This window comes from Rana temporaria, chromosome 1 (assembly GCF_905171775.1).
Source record: "Rana temporaria chromosome 1, aRanTem1.1, whole genome shotgun sequence".
Taxonomy (NCBI): domain Eukaryota; kingdom Metazoa; phylum Chordata; class Amphibia; order Anura; family Ranidae; genus Rana; species Rana temporaria.
This window is the reverse complement of record NC_053489.1, coordinates 516,886,285-516,910,257: the sequence shown is the minus strand read 5'-3', so window position 1 is coordinate 516,910,257 and position 23,973 is coordinate 516,886,285. Positions and strand designations below refer to the sequence as shown.

The window sequence follows — 23,973 nt, the reverse complement described above, 5'->3', positions numbered from 1 at the left end:
AATTGTAGCGAAAGGTGTTTCTACAAAGTATTGACTCAGGGGGCTGAATACAAATGCACCCCATAGTTTTCAGATATTTATTTGTAAAAAAAATTGAAAACAATTTATCATTTTCCTTCCACTTCACAATTATGTGCCACTTTGTGTTGCTCTATCAGATAAAATCCCAATAAAATACATTTTTACGTTTTTGGTTGTAGCATGACAAAATGTGAAAAATTTCAATGGGGCATGAATACTTTTTTAAGGCACTGTATATACAGTGGTATTAAACCCCAAAATAAAATTTTAATATATTGCAGCTTACTAATCTTTAAATGTGTTGTTGCACTAGTTGTATTCCATTAAGGGTTTTCCCCTTATTTCCACCTTGTGATCCAGCTAGTAACACATTTATTGTTCCCACTTGGAAAGGAGAAGCAGCAGAGACACCTTTTGACAGCAGTATTGTCCCCCTGAGGAGAGGGTTGTGTTAGATTAGCTTATTTAAATAGATCTGGCTAGCACATTAAAGCTGAACTCCAGCTAACACCTTATATACAGTTACAGCAAACATTTTTTTTGGGGGATAAAAGTTTTACCTATACGTACATAGTACCACTTTAAAGTTGCACATTTTCCTGTTTTTTTTTTTTTTTTTTTCAGTCCACTCAAAACTTTTTTTTTTTTTTATCTTTGGTAGTTGTTTGATAGATAACCATTTGAAAATGTTATATACTGTATCTCTCAAAGACTCTTGTTTGGGCTCTTGGGTCTGCATACCTGCTTTGGCTTTTTAAATGGGTTCCTGATGTGGATGCTGGAACACACAAAAGAAGACAGGAAACTCTAAACTGCCAAGTTAAGAGAAAGAGGTGCGAACCAAACCAAGGTGTTGGAGTATAAACGCAATACAAATGCATCCTACCAGGCCCTAACATGTATAAACATCACTTTTGGGTAGAACTACACTTGTGTGCCTAATTTAGTAAGCAAATGAACAAGAGCATAGATAAATCATCACAGTATGGCTGCATCACAGGCCCTAATTGATGTAGATGTCCGCACACATAGCAATTGCGATCCATAAAACTTTCTATCTGTTCGTACTTTGATGTTTAATGCATAAAATACTCTCCTAGTTTGCAGTCAGAGTTGCAAATCAAAATAATAATGCTTTTTGTCCTCTTTTACTTTAAGGGGCACTAAAGCATGCACATGTCAACATATTTATACTTAAAGTGATACTAAAGTCCCATTTTTTTTTCTATAAAAATAACAAACATGCTCTGTGCAGTGATTTTGCACAGAGTAGCCCAGATCCTCCTCTTCTCAGGTCCCTCTTCAGATCTCCTGGCCCCTCCCCTCTGTCGAGTCTCCCCACAGCAAGCAGCTTGCTATGGGGGCACCCGAGCCGAGTCACAGATTCCTGTATACCTTCAGACATGGAGCCACAGCCCCATCCTGCCCCCTCTCTCTCTCCGGATTGGCTATCTGACTTTGATTGACAGCAGCGGGAGCCAATGGCGCACCTGCTGAGTCTCAGCCAATCAGGAGGGAGAGTCTCGGATGGCTGAGAAACTCGTTGACGTCGTTGGGGCTCAGGTAAGTATTAGGGGGGCTGCTGCACACAGAAGGCTTTTTATCTTAATGCATTACAACCACTGAACCTGTGCCTAGATTGTGCACAATTAAATACTGACCTATTCTGAACTAGAAGTAAAAGCAACCCCTCATCCACCCATGTAGCTATACACATTGTGTGAAAACTAATCTTCAAGGTTTACAACAGAGGCACTGAAATCTTAGCTCATTATCTTTATCTTTCAACATAACCTTGGCAGACTTTCAGCTCTCTAATATAATCTAATATAATCTCACAGCAGGTGTTACTAGACTGATAAAAAAAAATAACTGAAACCAAATTTAGGGTTTATGTTATGAACTTTGAGTCATCTTTGAGAATTAAAATGATACACTAAACTGTGGTTTAAATATATTCCATTGAACAATGTATACATTCAAAAACCCATGCACTATGCTGTAGTAGGAAAAAAAAAAAAGCTGTGTGTGTAAATTTAAATCTTTATTGCAAACACCAGTATATGATATCTTGTATGACGAATAGTGCTTAAATACCTGTGCACTGGCACATATATGTTACAAGACTCTCCCGACTTCGGTTTGCAAAGGTTTTTTATCATTTATATTTTTTACAGTCCGCTTTAAGATAGCTGTGCACACTTGATGCAGTTTTATTTCTTCATGGTAAGTATATTTAAAAATGTAGTTAGACCCAAACACATTAGGGAAATATATTTTTTTAGCACTGCCACGCTAGAGCTTTAGCTGGTTTGCATCCATACCCCTGAAGCATTCATTCCGTAGTAACACACATTTGTTAGTAAGTTCCACGTAAATACACTGTTACTTGTGCATACGCAGATGCAAAGTACATTTTATGAGGGCACTTTTTACGTGACTATGCGTAATCAACGCGCTGACAAATGCAGATATCCTTTATTAAACACATTATTAGGGAATTAATTAATTTTAAGTGAATATATACAGTTATTTTGAGGTCATAATACACTCCACACTGTGTGAATGTACTTTACATAGGTGGAATACAAAACGATCACTAATTAGTGGCATTAAAATTACACAATTTCTTTTTTGTTTTTTGAGTTTGAGTATAGTTTATTTGACATGTAAGTGAATGATGCACTCATACTGGTGTATTAAAGTGTGTTTAGCCAAATATATATACTATATTTATTGGCATATAACACTCACTTTTTTACACTGAAAATGGAGGGTAAACTGTGCCTGCGTGTTATACGCAGGGGGGCTGTGGAAAGTTTTTTTCCTGAAACTTCCCTCTTAAAGTTAGGGTGCATGTTATACACCGATAAATATGGTATATATATTTTTTAAAATTTATGATTAGAGTAGGGAAGACTAGAACCCCTGCTAAGTTTATATAGCTTGCAAAATGATACAATTTTAATAAACCAGCTAATATGGAAAATATAGATAGATAGATAGATAGATAGATAGATAGATAGATAGATAGATAGATAGATAGATAGATAGATAGATAGATAGATAGATAGATAGATAGATAGATACAGTAGATAGATAGATAGATAGATAGATAGATAGATAGATAGATAGATAGATAGATAGATAGATAGATAGATAGATACAGTAGATAGATATACAAAACCTGTGGTTTTGATATTTTTTTTGTATTTGTTAGCTGCTAACTGTTCTTTGTGGTTAAAAATAAAAATACTATAAGCAATTTTTTATAAATTGATACACATGTCCATTTCCTGTAGTCTACATATAAAACAGCCCACAAAACTTGAAATGAGCTGCTATGCAGGTTCTACATGAATAGTTTTCATGTAAATGCTTATTTTATAGTAGTAGAGGGGGGAGTTAGTTGACTGGTGCCATTGTTCAACCATTGTACATTTTATTTGGGGTGTCTAAGGTTCAGGCCTTTTCATATCCTTTAAGAAAGAGCAAGAAGCACCTGGGCTTGGGAACATGATCTCATGAATTGTGGGTCTAATCGTAAATTTCCTGCTCATGCTCTATGCCACACACTCAATCCGCATACAAAGACTTACTTGAAGGGCAAGGTAAAAAGAAAAGGTTTGCATCCCCTGTAGACACACAACAAAGGTAAGCTTTCTTAGGCCACTTTCACAGACTCCTTTGAGGATTAGTGTAAATGACTCTTTTTCAGAAACAACAAAGTAAAATGAGAATGTGTGTAGGTGGTGGATATGTCTGAGGCAGATTAAAAAGCAGAATAGTCAACTGCATTCAACAGTTGGATAGATAACTAGAAATTGGCATTATACACAGACAGGCTAATAAGTTGTATATGGGCAATTTTTTTTATATAATAATTTTTATTTACAAGTGTTACAAGCTTTTGGACATCATCTATGGTAATTATCAAGCTACTAACCCTTTCTTAATATATAACTAGCAATTCTTTAGATGACAATTATTTATTTTAATATACAATATTATCTTTTGCATAATAGTGATGTCATGAACTGGCCACTTTATAGTGATTTATAGTGATAAATCTGGTTATTTTTCGGAAAGCAATATTCTCCTGAATGTAAAAATATACTATATATCTGGAGTGTTGATATCATGCTGTCTACACGGTGACTATATGTACACTATATATTAATATAAGAGGTGAATGTTTTGCAACAGCTTAGTTTGACATAGATGGAGGGTGAAGGCTACTGAGCCAAGGTCTGGCACTGGAAGAACTGTAATAGTAGAGTTTCTATTACATGTAGGAGTTTAAATTATATGCTTTTTTTTTTTACCTTATGGTAGAGTTGGAAGGAGTTAGGCCGCGTACACACAGTCGGTCAAAACCGATGAAAACGGACTGAAGGACCTTTTTATCGGACCAAACCGACCGTGTGTGGGCCCCATCGGTCAGTTATCCTTTGGTCAAAAAATGTAGAACTTGCTTTAAAATTGAACAGATGGACGCCTAACCGGTAGGTCAAAACCGACGGTTAGTATGCAAAAGCATCAGTTAAAAATCCACGCATGCTCAGAATCAAGTCGACACATGCTTGGAAGCATTGAACTTCATTTTTTTCAGCACGTCATTGTGTTTTACGTCACCGCGTTCTGACCCGATCGGTTATTTAACCTATGGTGTGTAGGCACATCAGACCATCAGTCAGCTTCAGCTGTACGCGGCCTTACAATCACCCTCATGTTTGTTCTGTGGTCTCTTGTCACAGTTAGGGAGACGTACTCTCTCTATTTGTCCACTGTTACTAAGGCTGGCCATATACGGTTGGAATTTCCAATGACAAATTACTCAGAGGGCAATTTCCCTACTTTACATTTCCTGGTACCTCTCCAGGACAGGAGGGGAAGGATAATCCCCCGAAAGGGACACAGACAACCAAAAATAAAATGTGAGGTTTTAACCCCTCCCCACTCTAACACATCTAAAACGAAAAAATATATTTCTCACACCTAGCAAATGCTTCTTTACTTTATCATAGAGCAGCACAAGAAAAGAATGAGAGGGAGGACAAGAGGGATACAACCTGTTTTAGGCATCAATCAATATACAGGTTTAGCACACAAGATACATTAAAGTGTGTGTGTGTTTCAAAAGTTTTTTTTCCTATGTTGGTTGAAACACTTATATAAATACAAAAGAGATTACTTGGGAAGTATCTAATTTGTTATCTTTACAAATTGATCCTTCCTCAATGAGAGAAACCTTTTATCTATTGTAGTTTGGATAAGCACAAATTACAGCATTAAGAGCAAGGCAATGGCAAAGAGGACATTGTGCTAAGAGATTCGTTTACTGGCAGAATAATTAAAAGGAAAGAAGGATATGTAACCGATAATTGGAAAAATGCAAATTCCTTCCTTTTGTGTGAATTGTTTGAGAGCTAATAGGAGATGAGGATTTAATTATTAAACTTCTGGGTGGGCTACAACAACATATTTTTATTGTATATGTTTCTTTTGTTGTGGTAATAATGGAAAATAATAATGGTATTGGGTTATATTTTATTAAAAATTGTGTAAAGTGTATGATTTATGTTTTTTTCAACTGATATTTTTCTTTTTTTCTACTATATGTTTACATTCTTTGTTTGATAAATAACCATTTAATACATGACAAATAATTTCCAAAGCACTGTGGGTTTTCTAAAGAGATGTTATCTTCTTTTGGACACCTGTCTTGGGTTGAAACCTGAGAGAAAGTCATTTTGAAGAAAGGGAGTTAGGTGGGTCACTGCTTTGCATCCATACTTGTTTGTAATCATTCAGCTTGAGCTATTGAGCTCTGTAAACAATAGGCTTTTTTTCAACAAGAGGTAAAGTGAAATGGGATATGTAAAAAGAAAACGAAAGTTCTTTCTAAAGGCTAAAGAAATTAATAATAGTCATATGCATTATGTCATAATTACCTCACAAAAAATATTGTTGATTTCAGAAGCTCGACTCATTCTGCTCCCTCCTTCCAGTAGTATCATTCCAGCCTAATGTAAACACAGTGTGGGAGTTCCAGAAGGGGGGGGGGAGCTGAGTTGAGGATCAAATGAGCTAAATCACTTCTGCTATTTGAAAGTCTATAGCTTAGCCACAGATTGACTTAAGACGTCAACACAATTGTTTAATTTGCCTAATTTGGGAAATTATTACAAACTCTTCTCTAAAGCTGGCCAGAGACTGATCAAAATCTCAGTTAGTTCAGCAGTGGCCAAAATGTGATCCATCTATGGGCAGGCTGATTGAACCCAAGTCGATCCATCGGTCGACTTGGCTACAACCAGCATGTCAGCTAGCATTTATCATTGTGTTCTCACTGACTATGTTGATGGGGGAATCAAGCAATTTCCTTACCTGCAACCCATGGTTGCAGGAAAGAAAGTCGCATAATATTTGGCCTGCCTAACATTTGCCTATTTTCATAACTCTACACTTGAATGATGGACATTATTTAGAATGGCAGAATGTTTATAAGATTGACACAACAGAGACTGATCAAATCTCGGTTGGTTCAGCAGTGGCCAAAATGTGATCCATCTATGGGCAGGCTGATTGAACCCAAGTCGATCCATCGGTCGACTTGGCTACAACCAGCATGTCAGCTAGCATTTATCATTGTTTTCTCACTGACTATGTTGATGGGGGAATCAAGCTATTTCCTTACCTGCAACCCATGGTTGCAGGAAAGAAAGTCTCATAGTATTTGGCCTATTTTCATAACTCTACACTTGAATGATGGACATTATTTAGAATGGCGGAATGTTTATAAGATTGACACAATTTTTGTACCTTCAGTACCCTAACTGTCGGTAACGACCACTATATGTGTTTTATAATTGCTTCTTGGTAATCTCTTTTTAACCACCGTTTGTGGTGAAGTACTACACAGTTGGCCAATTAGCATGTTTAACATGGTCTTGTGATGTATAATGATTTCTTCAAAACAAGAAAAAGTGACCTTCCCTGATCTGCTCCTCATTACAACTTTTTCCCAGACTTGAAGTGCAAGGCTCTTACTAATTATCTGTTAAAACATTTGGCTTGGTTTGCAGCAATAGAATACAGAATTGGGAGTTTTAAGCTTCTCTCTTTAACTGTATCCTTGCCATTAGAACATAATAACACACCAGTAGCAGGGATTGACACTAACAGTGTTTCTGTGTCTACACAATGTACACATTTTTTTTATTATTATTATATTGACATGTATATTTTACAGTATAACAAACCACAGTATTTGATTACTAGCCCACAATACTTTTTCATCAATCTAATGCAAAATGATCTTACTCTCAAAACAACTTTGGAATGGGACTGTTCTGCACAAGTATGTGAGTGCCGTTTAAAGGGGTTGTAAAGGTTCGTCTTTTATTTTCTAAATTGGTTACTTTAAGCCAGTGCATTGTTGGTTCACTTACCTTTTCCTTCGATTTCCCTTCTAAATGTTTTTTTTCTTTGTTTGCATTTCTCACTTCCTGTTTCTCCTCAGTAAGCTTTCCACCATCATCCGAGCGGTGGAAAGTCATTTAGAACAGCTTACTGAACACCTTACTGAGGAGGAACAGGAAGTGAGAAATTCAGACAAAGAAAAAAAACATTTAGAAGGGAAATTGAAGGAAAAGGTAAGTGAACCAACAATGCACTAGCTTAAAGTAACCTATTTAGAAAATAAAAAATGAACCTTTACAACCCCTTTAAATATAAATGGAGGAAAAAATATGTTGTTGCCCATAGCAGCAAATCAGACCAGTGTGAAGGGACAGGGGTTGCAGTTTTGGACATTGGGAAGCTCGACTGTATTGAAAAAAATGTTTTACAACCTTTGAGTATTAGGGATCTCCCCTGTAATCCAAACGTTTACATCCAAGGAAGTTGAGAAATTAAGACTTCATTGTCTTCAATATCATTGCTATTCCCCCAACCCTCTACCACCACCACCACCTTATTATGTATACCTACCTAATAGATTATTCTCTGTCTAACAGTTGTAAATCTTTGAGAGAGTGGCTGATAATGGTTTTATTTCCCCCTGAAGCATATAGTTGTATCTAATTTTCCAGCCATCTCTTGAAAAATAGCTCAAATCTAATTTTGTTAATATATTATCTATTCTCTATCAGTCACATCATTAATCAAAGAGATGCAGACCATGTGTTTATGTTACCATCATACTTTATAGATTTCATATAACAATTATTTTGCTTGTGTAGGATAACTAGTATTAAACTAACAGAATGTGCTTCCCCTTGTCCATAGAGCCTGCTTTCTACTTTGCTGACACCGATTACCATGTGGATGAAAGTGCTGGTTATGTAGATGTTCGAGTCTGGAGAACAGGAACAGATCTCTCCAAAGCAGCCACTGTCACAGTACGCTCCCGAAAAACAGAGCCACTGTCTGCTGATGGTGCGTAGAAATATAGTTGGTACTACAGTAATACTTTGTGTGAAATCAGTAGTTATTGAGTAATGTTTGCAAATTGTTGTAGCATTACAGAAATGTAAAAGTATTTCATACTGTTTTTTTTTTTCTTCACCTAGCTGGCACAGACTATGTTGGAATAAGTAGAAACTTGGACTTTGCTCCTGGGGTGAACATGCAAACCTTTCGTGTGACCATCCTTGATGACTTGGGCCAACCAGCTTTAGAGGGTTTAGAAAAGTTTGAACTGGTCCTTCGAATGCCTGTAAATGCTGTCCTGGGGGAACCAAGCAAAACAACCATCACCATTAATGACACCATCTCTGACTGTGAGTTATTTGAAAATTTGTCATCTAGAGAATGTTCAGATAAATTATGTACAGTATATTTTCACAAAGGAATTTTCTGTCCAATGGCCCAGCAACAAAGATCAGAATGGCTTTTAACTACATAAGACTACAGAAGCCCATGCTGCAAGTCCATTGTTGATTCACTGCACATAACATGTTCCTATATCTTCATAGTTTTTTTTATAATTATGTTTTTATTAAAGATTATTAAAGATTATTCAGAACATAAGAACATTTCAATACAATTCTTTTTTTTATTTTTCTTGACATGTAGTAGAAAACCTTACAAATGATTGAGTATGGTTAAAATATTAAATCTTAAGGAATTTGACAAACAGTAAAAGGCCAAACACTATAACCTAAGAGATTGGGATTGGTAAAATGGTAGCAGATATATCTTCATAGTTTCTACTGCAATAGATAACATATGTAGATATGTAGCCAGGGAGTTCCTCATGAGTTCTGAGCAAAAAGCTTACAGAAGTGTCTAATTGTCTGTTGAGCAAATGCTTGGGTCAACTGGTTGACATAAAATGGGATAACCTAGATGTAGGTGTAGCAGGTGTATATTGGAAAGAAGATAATTAAGGCTTGAATAGAATGCATCTGTTTCAGCTATGATAACTTTGCAGAACAAATTGTTAAAACCATGTGTGATGTTTCGGGTGAAAAGGCAGTATTAGGACCCAATTATTGTTATTAACTTAGGTCCCTGGAACTCTGGCGCTTCCACATGTAACCATGATTTGAAAACCCTCAAATTATTCCATCCTCTATCATAACAGAACACATTTACTTAGCTACCATAAAAAGCTTTTACTATACTGTATATAAAATCTAACCTTTAAATAGGTCTATTGAATATATATAATTTCTAGATTGTAAGCCCTAACGAGCAGGGCCCTCTGATCCATCTGTATTGTTATGTATTGTAAGTGTACTGTCTGCCCCCGTGTTGTAAAGCGCTGCGCAAATGGTTGGTGCTATATAAATCCTGTATAATAATATAATGTGTTGTTTCTAGTACCCAAGGTTCAGTTCAAGGAACCTGTTTACACTGTGAATGAGAAGGACAAGCAAGTGACAGCAATGATATACCGCAGCGGTGATGTCAGTCATAAATCTACAGTGCGATGTTACACTCGCCAGGGCACTGCACAGGTTACAATGGATTATGAAGAAAGGCCAAACACTGATGACTCTGCAGTAGTATTTTTGCCGGGTAAGTTTATAAGTGCATCACATGTACTTCTAAATCTTTGTAAAGAATTATTATCATGATTACATCATCAGTGCATCACTTTTAGAATTATTACCTAGAATTTAAACCATGAGTTAGTTATACAGCTATATACCCTGAAAGGTAAGTTCCCAATACGAATAATTTTTCTCTTCAGGGTCCCTTTGCACTATACATTGTATTAATGCATGTGAATTATTGATTCGGATTTTGCATTAATTGTGTTATAGAGTGCCTCGCTAAGGCACTTGGGCTTTAGTTTTTGGGTATGATACAAATCAATATTGCTGTCTAATATTCTATTTATGAGTCTGAAAACGGACTTTATAAAATTTGGTTGATTTTAAAATGTACATATAACATATATCTATATATAGAATGTACCATATGATGTATCTAGGGAACCTTTAAAGTAACAAAATAGATTAGAAATATATTATGTTCTACCTTGACAATACATTATAAGATGATTTTGTAACCACAGGTGAGAGTGAAAAGCCATGTGTGGTGACTCTTGTGGATGATAGTATTTATGAGGAGGAAGAAGAATTCAGACTGCTTCTTGGGGCACCGAAGAGCGAGTCACCCTTTGGAGCTTCAATTGGAGAACAAAAGGAGACACTGATGAAAATAAAGGATCTGGAAGACAGTGAGTTGCTGGACCTGTTATCACTCCACAAAATGGCTAGGTTTTCAAAGTTTCAAACAGTGTTAACTTGCTTATGATGACTAGATATTTAAGTCAAAATATGAACTGTAGATATAGGTAATCTATTAGAAGGAATAGCATATAGAGCGTGCATCCTTGTTCATGGATGTGATGCAGGACAGCAGGAACTGAAATAATTTGTTCTAAAACAGTGGCATATATTTCAACATTCATAGTACCAAAATGACCAGTTACATTAAATTATATACATTTAATCATACATTTACTTAACATGAATGATCGCTTATTTATCAGTTACCAAAGAGACCCTGTGAAAAGTATAAGTCAAAAGTGGGAGGAAATAAAGAAAAATTTAGTTGCCGTCAGAGCTTGGCTGGTTTAGCAGCATTCGAACCGTCTATGTCTGGCTTTAGTTCCTGTTGTATTGCCAGGAGCACAAGTAAAGTGAAATTCCCTGGAGAGCAAAAAAATAACTCAGTAGAGGTTTTAACCCTTCCCTACTTTTAGTATAAAGAGATTGGGTCTAAGGTCCCCAAGCCAAAGGACCAAAAGAAAGGAGGGGGCACAATTGGACTATTGCGGTACTAGTGAAATTAGGTATCAGATATACAAATGAAAATATAAAATCATTGTATTAAATACAGTATCAAAGAGACACAATAAAAGAATACAAAATTAAAATGGTGACGACCATACATAACACCCATAAAATAATCCCGAAGGGGGGAAAATTAGTGGGTTGAAGGTCACGACAAAATTGAGGAGAAGGGTTGAATGGGGGGGGGGAATAAAGGGAGGGGAAAGGGAAAAAAAGTTTTGATATTGCTTCTGACAGTAATTTTGTGATCTGGAAACTTATTTTTGTCACCTGTTTGTAAAGCAGGAGAGAAATTCTGAAACACGTTCACTACAGTCTCTCTATTATAGAACATCTGGTTTACCAAGTTGGTAGCAAGGATTTTTTTTACTAATACCAATCATATTGAAATCAATCTTGGAAGTTTGACTCTGACTGGAGATATATCAGGGAGAGAGAGGGAATTGCACAGCACAGTTACAGGAAGCAGACCATCCCACAACACATGATAGTAGCTGTGTGATATCTGGCAGCACTGAATTACAGGGAGCTTAGAGTAAAGTAAAATAAATTGACTTTGTGTTAGGCACAGTTGTGGTGTTTGCTGGATAGCATTGACAATTTACTGATTGGTTTCACTTGATGCCTGGCAATGAAATAACAAAATCTGCATGATATCATTTATTTTCACAGAGCCTATCATTCGATTTTCAGAAGTTAAATACAGTATAAAAGAGCCCCAGGTAGCTGGGGAAACAAGTGTGGTGAGGATACCTGTACTGCGCATGGGTGACAGTTCAAAAGTGTCCATTGTAAGAATCCACACAAAGGATGGCTCAGCCACTTCTGGTGAAGACTACAATCCACTCTCTGAAGGTATGAGATATTTATTTTTCCAATAGCCACTTCAGACAGATGAAGTAAAAGTGGAGGTGTGACTCATAACAACCATTCAGAACAAAGCTGTCATTTGTGCAGCTCTAGTCTGAAAATGAAAAACAGTAAATCCTACTGGTTGCTTAGAACAACAACTTTTATTTGTTTCCTGTGTATAGCTGTCTGTCTTCTCCAAGTAGCCTTTTACAACCTTCAGCTTATATACCTTTTCAACAGATATTGAATTTAAAGAAGGGGATGTAGAACACTTTGTTGAAATTGAAATAGTCTACGATGGCAAAAGGGAGATGCGCGAAGCTTTCACTGTTCATCTGAAGCCTGATGACAACATGGTAGCAGAAACTCAGGTATGTAGAAGAAAGAGGAGTGACTTTGCATCTGCATGGCAGAATAATACAATACATTACAAAGATAAATGATAAGAAAGTGTTTAAAAACATAAAAAAAAATGTATCAGCAGTTAGAAACTCAACATTACCAAATTGTGGCAACAAAGACCAGATTTAGATACTGTCCCCCTCTTCCCCTGGATTTAGCTTTAAAGTATAAATAAAGGCACAACTTTTTGTTTTGTTTTGGATAGACCAGAGAGGCATTAGAACACTTGTCAGTTTTTATTGCTGTCAGTGACCCTATTAGGGTGATTAACTCTCTCTATTTGTCCTGTTTTACCATTATCATTGAAAGTGAAAGTAAAAGACAAACCCAAATTTTGGGTTGTCCCCTGAAAAGTAATATAGGGCAAATCTTCCAATGGAGACACTAGTTCTAGTGACCTGGGATCCCCAAGGAATTCCCTTAATTTGCAAGGATTTCCTCTTACTTTCTGTTTGATATGAGAGAGGAACACAAAGTTCTAAATGTTAAAGCCTGACTACACGTTTGATGTTCCTTTATAGTTTGTTTGGACCAAGCTGGCACAAACAAATTATTTAGTGCACTAACAGGTGCATTTCCTAAGTGCATTGTAGTAACTGTACTGTAAGTAACCCCAACTACATACACTATACAGCTCTGTGTTCCAGCAGTGGAACGACAACTTCACGTCCCACTCCCTAACAAAATTGAGTCAGGCTGAGCGCTGAATGAGTTGGTGATTTTGACGCAATCTGGCTGTCTCTCCACCTTAGACGATTAGAAGACGCTTTGTATTCATTCAATGAATACAACGTTTTTTGTGAATGATTATTAATATTAGTATTATCATTATACACAATTTATATAGCGCCAACAGTTTACGCAGCACTTTACATGTATAGGGTGGACAGCACAATTACAGTACAGTTCAATACAGAAGGTACAGGAGGGCCCTGCTCGTAGAGCTTACATTCTTAAGGGAGGGGGTGGTGATACAAAAGGTAGTAGCTGCAGAGAATGATTTGATGGAGGTGGCTAGGGGACAGTTGTTAGGTGGATGTGGGATAGGCTTCCCTGAATAAATGAGTTTTCAGGGCTATCCTAAAGGTGGACAGGGTAGGGGCTGATTGGACATACCAGGGCAGGGAGTTCAAGAGGATGGCAGAGGCTCTGAAAAAGTCCTGAAGGCGAGCATGGGAGGAGGTAACAAGGGGCCTAGAGAGCAGGAGGCCCTGGGAGGAGCTGAGGGGACGATTATCTGCAGATAAGGTTGGTGATGTAGATGGGGGCAATGTTGTAAACGGCCTTGTATGTTGTGGTTAGCATTTTGAATTTTACACAATGGGGTAGGGGAAGCCAACAAAGGGATTGGCAAAGAGGAGCAGCAGATACGGATCGGTTTGTGAGGTGTATTAGCCTAGCAGCAGAATTCATAATAGACTGAAGGGTGGATAGCCTGCTTAAGGGTAGGCCATTAAGGAGAGAGTTGCAGTAGTCAAGGCGGGAAATAATCAAGGAGTGAATAAGTTGCTTTGTGGTGTCATTGGTCAGGAAGGGTCGAATTCTGGAGATGTTGCGGAGGTTAAGGCAGGAGGATTTAGCCAGTGATTGGATATGAGGGCTGAAGGAGAGGTCAGAGTCAAGGATTACCCCCAGCACCCTGGCATGTGTGGAGAGACCAACGGTTGTGTTGTTAATATTAATAGTAAAGTCATGGGGGGCGGGGACCGTGAAGGAGGAAATATAACAAGCTCAGTTTTATATAATAATATAAAATAATAAATACAAAAAATACAAAAAAAAAAATAATACAATTTTAGTCTCATCTGACCACCTTAAATGCACCTTAAAGATTTGGAGGCCCCGTGGAAGAAGGTGTTATGGTCAGATGAGACACAAATTTAATTATTTGGCCTCAACACCAAACGATATGTCTGGCAGAAATCCAATACAGCTCCCCATCCAAATCGCACTATTAGCTTGGAGGGTGTAATATGCTGTTATGGGGGTGTTTCTCTGCCGCAGGGACTGGAGCATTTGTCAGGATCGAAGAAAAATTAATGGGGCAAAATACCATGAAATTCTTGAGGAAAATCTGCTGCCCTCTGCCAGAAAGTAGTCAATGGGAAGAAGGTTTACCTTACAACATGACAATGACCAAAAGCACCCAGCAAAATGACCACACGGTGGTAGAAGGAGAAAAAGGGGAATGCCCTTATATGGCCTAGTCAGAGCCCAGACTTAAACCCCATTGAAAATATGTGGAATGACTTGAAGACTGCGATCCACAAAGAGTCACCATCAAATTTATTTGAACTTGAGCAGTTCTGCAAAGAAGAGTGGGCAAATATTGAAAATTCTGGATGTGCAAAGTTAGTAGAGAAATATCCCAACAGACTAAAGGCTGTAATTAAAGCAAAAGGTGGTGCAACAAAATACTGACATAAGGGGGTGATCCTTTTTCCAACTCAGTAATTCTGTTTTTGATTTTTTTTCTGACAAGTTGGTGTTATATCTTTAACTTGGATGTTTTAATTTGCACTAGTAAATACATCTGGATAAAACAAAACAGTGTCTGTCTTCATTTGAGGCTGCAAAGCAACAAAGAGTATTTTTAAAAAGGGTGGTTATTCTTTTCTATACCCACTGTGTATACAAGCTTTTTATGCTGTTTTGGAACTAGACACATTAAAAATAATAAAAAAAACAATCAAAAGTAGAGCTGATAAGTTTTATATCTGTGGTCTAGGGGTCTCTTGCAGCTTGGCACAGTATATACATTTTATTTTAAACATTTTACATTTACAAACTTTCAGGTTTTGTTAATGTGACTGTTTTAAAGGGATGTGATTTTCTATACCCATTGTATAAAATATGTACATGGCATATTTTATAAAGCTAACATTTTAGAATTTTTATATTTGTTTGCAAATAGTGTAACATACTAGTCAGAAATAATCTCATGGATAAGTGCCATCAGTATGTGGCTCCTTGTTCTTCAAATACAGATAAGTTGTAGTGATGGAAATGTCATTTTTAAGTAATGCCATAGTTATATATAACATAAAACTTATGATTTCAGATGAACAAAGCTATTGTGTACATTGAAGAAATGGACAGCGTTGCAGATGTCACCTTTCCAGCAGTACCCCAAGTCGCATCACTTTTGTTATATGATGATACTACAAAAGCTAAGGAAAGTCCACAGCCTCCAACTGGTTACCCTGTAGTGTGTGTAACGGTAAGTATTACATTTAAACACTAAACAATGATAAAATAATAATAAAGGTGTAGGCTCAATTCACAAAACCTCAAAAGCAACACGCAACAAACAAAACATTGCGAGCAGGCAGGCTTTCTATTGCAGAAGAGGCTAATGCCGTGTACACACGATCATTTTTCAGCATGAAAAAAAACATGGTTTTTCAGCATGTCGAAAAAACTACGTTTTCCCAACTTTATCATTAAAACGACGTTGCCTACACACCATCGGGCCAGATCCAAAAAAGGGATACGACGGCGTATCTACTGATACGCCATCGTATCCCTGTTTCTATCTTTGGAACTGATCCACAGAATCAGTTTTCCATAGTTAGGCAGAAGATCCGACATGTGTAAGGGACTTACACTGTCGGATCTTAGGATGCAGTACCTCGGCCGCCGCTGGGGGCATTTCTCGTCGAAATGCCGCTTCGGGTATGCAAATTAGCACTTACGGAGATCCACGAAGCTTTTACGCTTAGTTTTTTCTCCGTAAGTATTAGTTTGCAAACGCAAAATTAGGGCTGCTTTTACAAGGCCTAAACTGTTTAGGCCTTGTAAAAGTAGACCCTTCTTTCCCGCGTCGCCGTCTTTTTTTTTTCCAATTTTTTTTTTCCCGCCGCAACTCGTATTTTATTTTTTTTACGCCCGTCGCGATTCTCAAAACCCGGCGCAACGTAAAACCGCGCAAAGCACTTTGGGAAAATGACGTCGTGAGCATGCACAGTACGTCCGGCGCGGGAGCGCGCCTAATTTAAATGGGACTCGCCCCATTTGAATAGGAACGCCTTGCGCCGGCCGGATTTAAGTTACACAGCCGAAAATTTCTAGGTAAGTGCTTTGTGGATCGGGCACTTAGGTAGAAATTTTGCGGCGGTGTAACTTAAATGGGAATATTTAAGTTACGGCGGCTGGCTGTGGATCTGGCCCCATCGTTTTTAAAAAACGATCTAGCAATGCGCGGTGACGTACAACACGTACGACTGCACTATAAAGGGGAAGTTCCATACGCCTTTGGGCTGCTTTAGCTGATTCCGTGTTATTAAAAAATTATTCGCGCTTTTCTGTCTGTTACAGCGTGATGAATGCGCTTACTCCATTATGAACGGTAGTTTTACCAGAACGAGCGCTCTCATCTCATAACTTGCTTCTGAGCATGCGTGGGTTTTTTACGTCATTTTAGCCCACACACGATCATTTTTTACAACCCGAAAAACGACATAGTTTAAAACAACGTTAAAAAATGCAGCATGTTCGAATTTTTTTTTTTTTGTCGTTTTTCAGAACTTGAAAAATGATGTGAAGCCCACACACGATCATTTTAAATTATGTTTTTGAAAAACAACGTTTTTTTCATGTCAAAAAATGATCGTGTGTACGCGGCATAAGAGGTTAAAAATACCTACAGTATGGCCCCTTTCACACGGGCTGTCCAATCATGTCCACCTGTCCGTTTTTCAGGTGGACATGATCAGACATCACACTTGTTTATTTACAGTATATTAATTTTTTTTTATATATATTTTTTTTTCAGGCATGCAATCCCAAATATTCAGAATTTGACAAGACCGGTTCCATCTGTGCTGCTGAGAATATCAATGACACACTCACTCAGTACCGCTGGTTGGTCAGTGCTCCAAGTGGCAGTGATGGGGTGACCAGTCCAATGCGAGAGGTGGATTCCAATACATTTTTCACTGATACAAAGTCAATCACATTAGACTCCATCTATTTTCATGCTGGGTCCAGGGTACAGTGTGCGGCCAGGGCAGTCACCGCCAACGGGGATTCTGGCTTAGAGCTGATGAGCCCTATATTTACTGTCAGCAGAGAAGAAGGTTAGTTCTGCACATTATCATAGTTACTTCTGTATAATAGCATTGTATTCAATGTACAAGTTAAGTATTTGGGATAATTATGAATTACTATGTTGCTTTCTTTTTCAATCCAAAACATTAATTTGTAGGTGGTAGACAATTAGGGCTAGATTCAGAAAGATTTCGGCGGGCGTAGCGTATCTCAGATACACTATGCCGCCGTAAGTTAGAGCAGCAGGTCCTGTATTAACAAAGAAGTCGTGCTCTAATTTACGGCGGCGTAGTGTAACTGGGCCGGCGTAAGCCCGCCTAATTCAAAATAGGCTGGTTGGGGGCGTGTTCTATGCTAAATACTGTTGACCCCACGTATTTGACGTTTCTAACGAACGGCGCATGCGCCGTCCGTGGACGTATCCCAGTGCGCATGCTCCAAATTACGCCGCAAAGACTCATTGGTTTCGACGTGAACGGAATTTACGTCCAGCCCCATTCACGGACGACTTACGCAAACAACGTAAAACGTGAAAATTTTTACGCGGTTCCAACGTCCATACTTAACATTGGCTGCGCCATCTTTTTGGTGGTTTATCTTTACGCCTGAAGACACCTTACGTAAATGGCGTATCTTTACTGCGACGGCCGGGCGTACGTTCGTGAATAGGCGTATCTAGCTGATTTACATATTCTAGGCATAAATCAGCGTGCACGCCCCTAGCGGCCAGCGTAAATATGCAGTTAAGATACGACGACGTAGGAGACTTACGCCGGTCGTACCTTAGCAATATTTAATCTACTGATACGCCCGTCGTAAGTCTACATGAATCTGGCCCTTAGAATGTAACTGTAGCCAAGTTGGAAACAAGAATGGAAAACAGTTTCATGGCAATGAACATGCATACACTGCAGAATAATACAAATCAGATTATGAAACCTGCACAACAAACATGGACTCTTCACAGCAATGTCTCTGCAACTCTACCAGGGTACCATGTGACCACATAGCATAGGTTCTATAAGACTCTATAAAAACAGTCAGGCTGAGGATCACTACTTCAGTAAAACAGTTCAGACCACAAACAGCTATTTGCACCTATACGCAACCGAGCTTGCAATCTGCACACAGGAAAATGTAGTCTTGGCAGAGGAAAGGCCTGAATAGAACATGTGACCACTACATTACAGCTTAAAATAGGGTATTTATACAAATATAGGTTTTATCATTTTTAAAGGTGAATGTCAGCACTGTGGAGGCGAAATATAGTGGTGACATTTTTGCAGCTTTCAGCGGTCCTTGAAAACGTCAGCACCGTTGCCTTCTAGCAATTTTAAATTATTGCATGTCTCTTAAAGTGCTCTCTTTGAGGCCTCATTTAAGGCCGAAGTGCAGCCCAAAAAAAATGAAAAATCAGCACAAGGGATATTATTTATAGTCAGTAGGATGTGTCCCTTGTGTGGATGCCTTTTCTTATAGCTGAAATTCCCCTCCGTCCATGTCCACCGACAGTAATCTTCCTGGGTGTTTGGAATTAATACAACTAAGGAGCTGTCACAGGCGCTCATCAAGAGAGCCCAACTACGCCTGCCCTATCCACCCAGCTCTGTCATTCTTAGAAGCGTACTACAGCTTCCATGAATGAAACGTGATCTGAGAATGGAGAGGGTGGACATATTAATCCATTCCTCCTCAATTCTTAGATCCTGTTTCATTCATAGAAGCTGTACTACGGCACCTATGAATGGAGCATCTGAACAGAAAAGGCGGAATAATTGGGCTCTCTTGTTGAGAGCCCATAACAGCCACTTAGTTTTATTAACCCCTGCCGCACCAGAAGACTATGGGGTAAGGGTGGTGTTGGCCCGGATGGAGGAGGATTTTAACTAAACAAAGAAGCTTCAGTACAAGAGACACATCCTGCTGACTGTAAATTTTGTCTCTTGTGATGATTGTTCTGTTTTTTATTTTAGCTGCACTATAAGGTTTAAATAGGGTGGTCACCAGCTCCTACAGGCAGTTCTGTTTTTTTCCTATCTGCTACAGTTAACGCCTTATGCTGGTTGATTGACAGCCAGGGGCGCATTGACCATTCGGGAGCTCGGGCACTGCCGAGGGCCCCAGGCCCCTAGGGGGCCCCCATCAGGGTGGCAAGCCTCAGTAAAACTAGGGACAGTATGTAAAAATCAGTGTTATTTTCCATCTGTCCCTGAAATGTCTGACACCGACATAATTTTGATGTGAAAATCAGGATCTGAGGCCAACCACACCACTATTCCACTGGATCTACGACTCACTTGCGCAGTTAAGAGGCTGCAACAAGTGGATTTTTTCTAATTAAAAGCCTTTTCCCGACAGCTGCCTGCCACACCAAGCACTAAGGTGCAAAGGTGTGTGTATAAGGGGACACTGATGGAAGGTGACACTCTGCCGTAGGGTGGCACACTGGGGGGCTCTCCTGTAGTGTGGCACTCGGTGGACTGTGATTTATAGGGAGAATGTTGGGACTTTGATGTAAGGGAGGACTCTAATGTGAGAGTGGCGCTCATCCAGACTGCTGTACTCTCTATGTTGTTTTGTTTGTTACTTACTCCTGGTGTGACAGCCATCTGTAAGCTCGGGGGCCCCATAATCTTCTATTGCCCGGGGGCCCCATGAGTTGTCAGTCCGCCTCTGTTGACAGCTTGACTATTTGACAGCTAAGAATGAGGCTTCTTGTAGCTGTAAACTGCAGATTTGTTGAAAAGCTTGCCCTGATACAGGTAGTAGGAAAACAACAGATCTAGTGGCAGTTTCAACTGGTAGTGAAACTACAGTATTTGGGCCAGATTCTCGTAGAAGAGCGTATCTATGTTCCTGCGTAGCGTATACAATTTACGCTACGCCTCCGCTACTTAGACGGGCAAGGGTAGTATTCTCAAAGCACTTGCTCCGTAAGTTGCGGCGGCGTAGCTTAAATAGGCCGGCGTAAGCCCGCCTAATTCAAATGTGGAACAGGGGGGCGTGTTTTATGTAAATAACTTGTGACCTGACGTGATTGACGTTTTTCACGAACGGCGCATGCGCCGTCCGTGGAATATCCCAGTGTGCATTGCTCCAAAGTACGGTGCAAGGACGTATTGGTTTAGACGTGAACGTCCAGCACCATTCACGGACGACTTACGCAAACAATGTAAAATATTCAAAATTTGACGCGGGAACGACGTCCATACTTAACATTGGTATGCCGCATGTACGCCTCATATAGCAGGGGTAACTTTACGCCAGGAAAAGCCTAACGTAAACGGCGTATCTGTACCTGCGTCGGCCGGGCGTACGTTCGTGTATTCGCGTATCTAGCTGATTTACATATTTCTAGGCATAAATCAGCGTGCACGCCCCTAGCGGCCAGCGTAAATATGCAGTTAAGATCCGACGGCGTAAGAGACTTACGCCGGTCGGATCTAATACAAATCTATGCGTAACTGATTCTATGAATCAGGCGCATAGATACGACGGCTCAGACTCAGAGATACGACGGCGTATCTGGAGATACGCCGTCGTATCTCCTTTGAGAATCTGGGCCTGTGTATATTATTTTGTCCATTACATGTACTCATAGATCCACTTTTACTTTAGTGTGGTGGCACTTTTATTGAAAAAAATCCTACTTGCTGCAGGCTTAGTGCAATTTTTAGCAAGATTTTATTTCATAGGGATGAACCAGATATACTGTATAACAAATGTAAAATGTATCACAAATGGCAGGTGTGACTGGGCCTTTAAAGGAAATCAGTACAGGAATTTGGAAGCTACTATTGCTGACCTCACTTTCTAAATATACAAGTCGTAGACTGCTATGCTAATTTAATGGCTTCAATAATTGTTGATTCTCTATCCCAAATCAATTATGCAGATAAAATGTTCTAATGTCACTCTGACTTGATTTGTTGCATGATTTTTCAAAGTCCGTGACTCAAAGTATTGTCACAGGGAAGGTTTATTTGTGGATTTTCAGCCATGAGAACACAATTAAAAGTGATAGTAACACAACACTACCTGCCTGGAGTTTGCATGTTCTCCCTGTGTCTGCATGGGTTTCCTCTGGTACTATGGTTTCCTCCCACACTCCAAAGGCATGCTGGTAGGTTAATTGGCTCCTGTCTAAAAAAATTAAATTAAATAAAAATAAAAAAAGCATTACAGCTGATGTTGTTTGAAATTTCCTTAAATATGTTATTTGACAGAACATCTATTTATAGTATAATATTCTCTTTATAGTATATTGTACAACATTATTGCTTTTTTTTCCAGGATTGTGTCAGCCACGGGTTCCAGGGACTGTTGGTGCTGAGCCCTTTTCTGCAAAAATCCGTTATACGGGTCCAGAAGAGCCTGAATATCCCAATCTGATAAAGCTGACAGTTACCATGCCACATATGGATGGTAAGAATTCTCACAACCTCTGACAATAATGATTCTTACAATGTGGATGCATAATCAGTATACATGTATGGGGATAAGTTAAATGCCTTATGCCATAGTAAAGTGAATATTATTAACATAAACATGATCTTGCTTTTCAGGTATGCTTCCTGTTATATCAACCAGACATATGTCCAACTTTGAACTCACACTCAGTCCAGATGGCACTCGAGTTGGCAACCACAAGTGTTCTAACCTGCTGGACTACAATGAGATTCCAACCAAGCATGGTTTCATCACGGAGAACGCCAAGAATGATGAAGTGATAGGTGAAACATCCCCATACCAGTACAGTACAGCTCTGAGGTCACCCAGGACATTGCGCTTCTACCGTAATCTCAACCTGGAGGCCTGTCTGTGGGAATTCAACAGCTACTACGACATGTCTGAACTACTGACCGACTGCAGTGGCTCAATAGGAACAGATGGACAGGTGAGCATTTACATATAAGTAAAAACAAGTACAAGATGAAACCAAATTGATATAAACAAACAACAAAAGAAAATACACTGGCACTGTGAAGTATTTAGACACTTATAGGTAGATTCACAAAGAGTTAGGCCGGCTTATCTACAGATAAGCCGACCGAACTCTGAATCTAAGCCGGCCTATGTTTAAGTGTATTCTCTAACAGAGATACACTTAAACATACCTAAGATAGGCTGGCTTGCGCCATTCTATCTTAGGCTGCAATGTTTCTTTTGCCCGCTAGATGGCGCTGCCATTGCGGCCGGCCTAGATTATGTAAATGAGGGACTACGCCGATTCCCGAGCGTATCCCGGGCCTACACCGTCGAGTTACGTACGTACGCGATAGGCCGCCTAAAGTTAGTCCACCTATGAGGTGGAATAACAATGTTAAGTATGGCCGCCGTTCCCGCCGCGAGGTTCGAATTTTTTGCGTCGTTTGCGCAAGTCGTCCGCGAATCGGGATTTACGTCGTTTACGTACGCGTCAAAATCAATAGGCCTGTACGGCCTACTTAGCCGCAATGCGCAGTGTAAAAAACTTCAAAACACGTGAGGTCAAGCCTCATTTCAATAATACACGCCCCCCTCCCAGTCATTTGAATTAGGCGCGCTTACGCCCGCTCGTTTTAGGCTACGCCGCCTAAAATTTGAAGGTAAGTGGTTTGAGAATCACTTTTAACCTAAATAATTTAAGGCAGTGTAGCCTAAAAAAAAGTAGGCTAGGCCGTCCTAATTTTAGGCGCCCGTACGTGAATCTACCCCTTATTCAATATAATGGAATAAAAACACTCACAAGCCTAAATAATAAGAAATAGACATCTGTTCATTATAGCAGCCTTGCCTAGAATCAAAAAAATTTGCTATGTTGTCTGCGCCAACCAATCACTGTCCATTTTTTTTTATTCCATATAACAACTGAATGTAAGCAACACAGACAGCACCACAGCAAGTCAGAGCCACACACACATGTGCTACCCAACATTAAAATTCAGGCCACTTTCACGCTGATCCGCTGTGGTTTACCCACAGTGCCGGTTACCTGTGCTTTGCCTTGGACTACCATTAGATCGGGTGAATTTGGTGCATTTTTAAAAAAAATTGTTACAGAAAAAGAAGCCTTTGATATTCTTACAAACCTTTGCAGGATGTGATATGAATAGAACTAAATATATAATTATTTTTTTCCAGGTACTGAACTTGGTTCAGTCTTATGTCACTCTGCGGGTGCCTCTGTACGTCTCCTACGTGTTTCATTCACCAGCTGCAGTTGGTGGTTGGCAGCACTTTGACTTGCAGTCAGAGCTGAAACTGACATTCGTGTATGACACAGCCATCCTATGGAATGAAGGCATAGGCAGCCCACCAGAATCTGAACTTCAGGGTAAGCCATCAATTTAAC

General features: G+C 39.2%; 1 protein-coding gene across 1 annotated transcript in view; it reads left to right on the top strand.

Annotated features, from left to right (window-relative positions):
• FREM3 (FRAS1 related extracellular matrix 3) overlaps window positions 1-23,973 on the top strand; it is a 93,692-nt gene that overhangs the window by 51,725 nt on the left and 17,994 nt on the right. Inside the window, exons 7-17 of the mRNA XM_040331523.1 lie at window positions 8,314-8,463; window positions 8,598-8,807; window positions 9,853-10,050; window positions 10,553-10,717; window positions 12,009-12,191; window positions 12,429-12,559; window positions 15,652-15,810; window positions 17,365-17,668; window positions 21,933-22,064; window positions 22,205-22,536; window positions 23,763-23,955. Coding sequence (XP_040187457.1) covers window positions 8,314-8,463; window positions 8,598-8,807; window positions 9,853-10,050; window positions 10,553-10,717; window positions 12,009-12,191; window positions 12,429-12,559; window positions 15,652-15,810; window positions 17,365-17,668; window positions 21,933-22,064; window positions 22,205-22,536; window positions 23,763-23,955 — 2,157 coding nt within the window. The remainder of the gene's footprint in view (window positions 1-8,313; window positions 8,464-8,597; window positions 8,808-9,852; window positions 10,051-10,552; window positions 10,718-12,008; window positions 12,192-12,428; window positions 12,560-15,651; window positions 15,811-17,364; window positions 17,669-21,932; window positions 22,065-22,204; window positions 22,537-23,762; window positions 23,956-23,973) is intronic.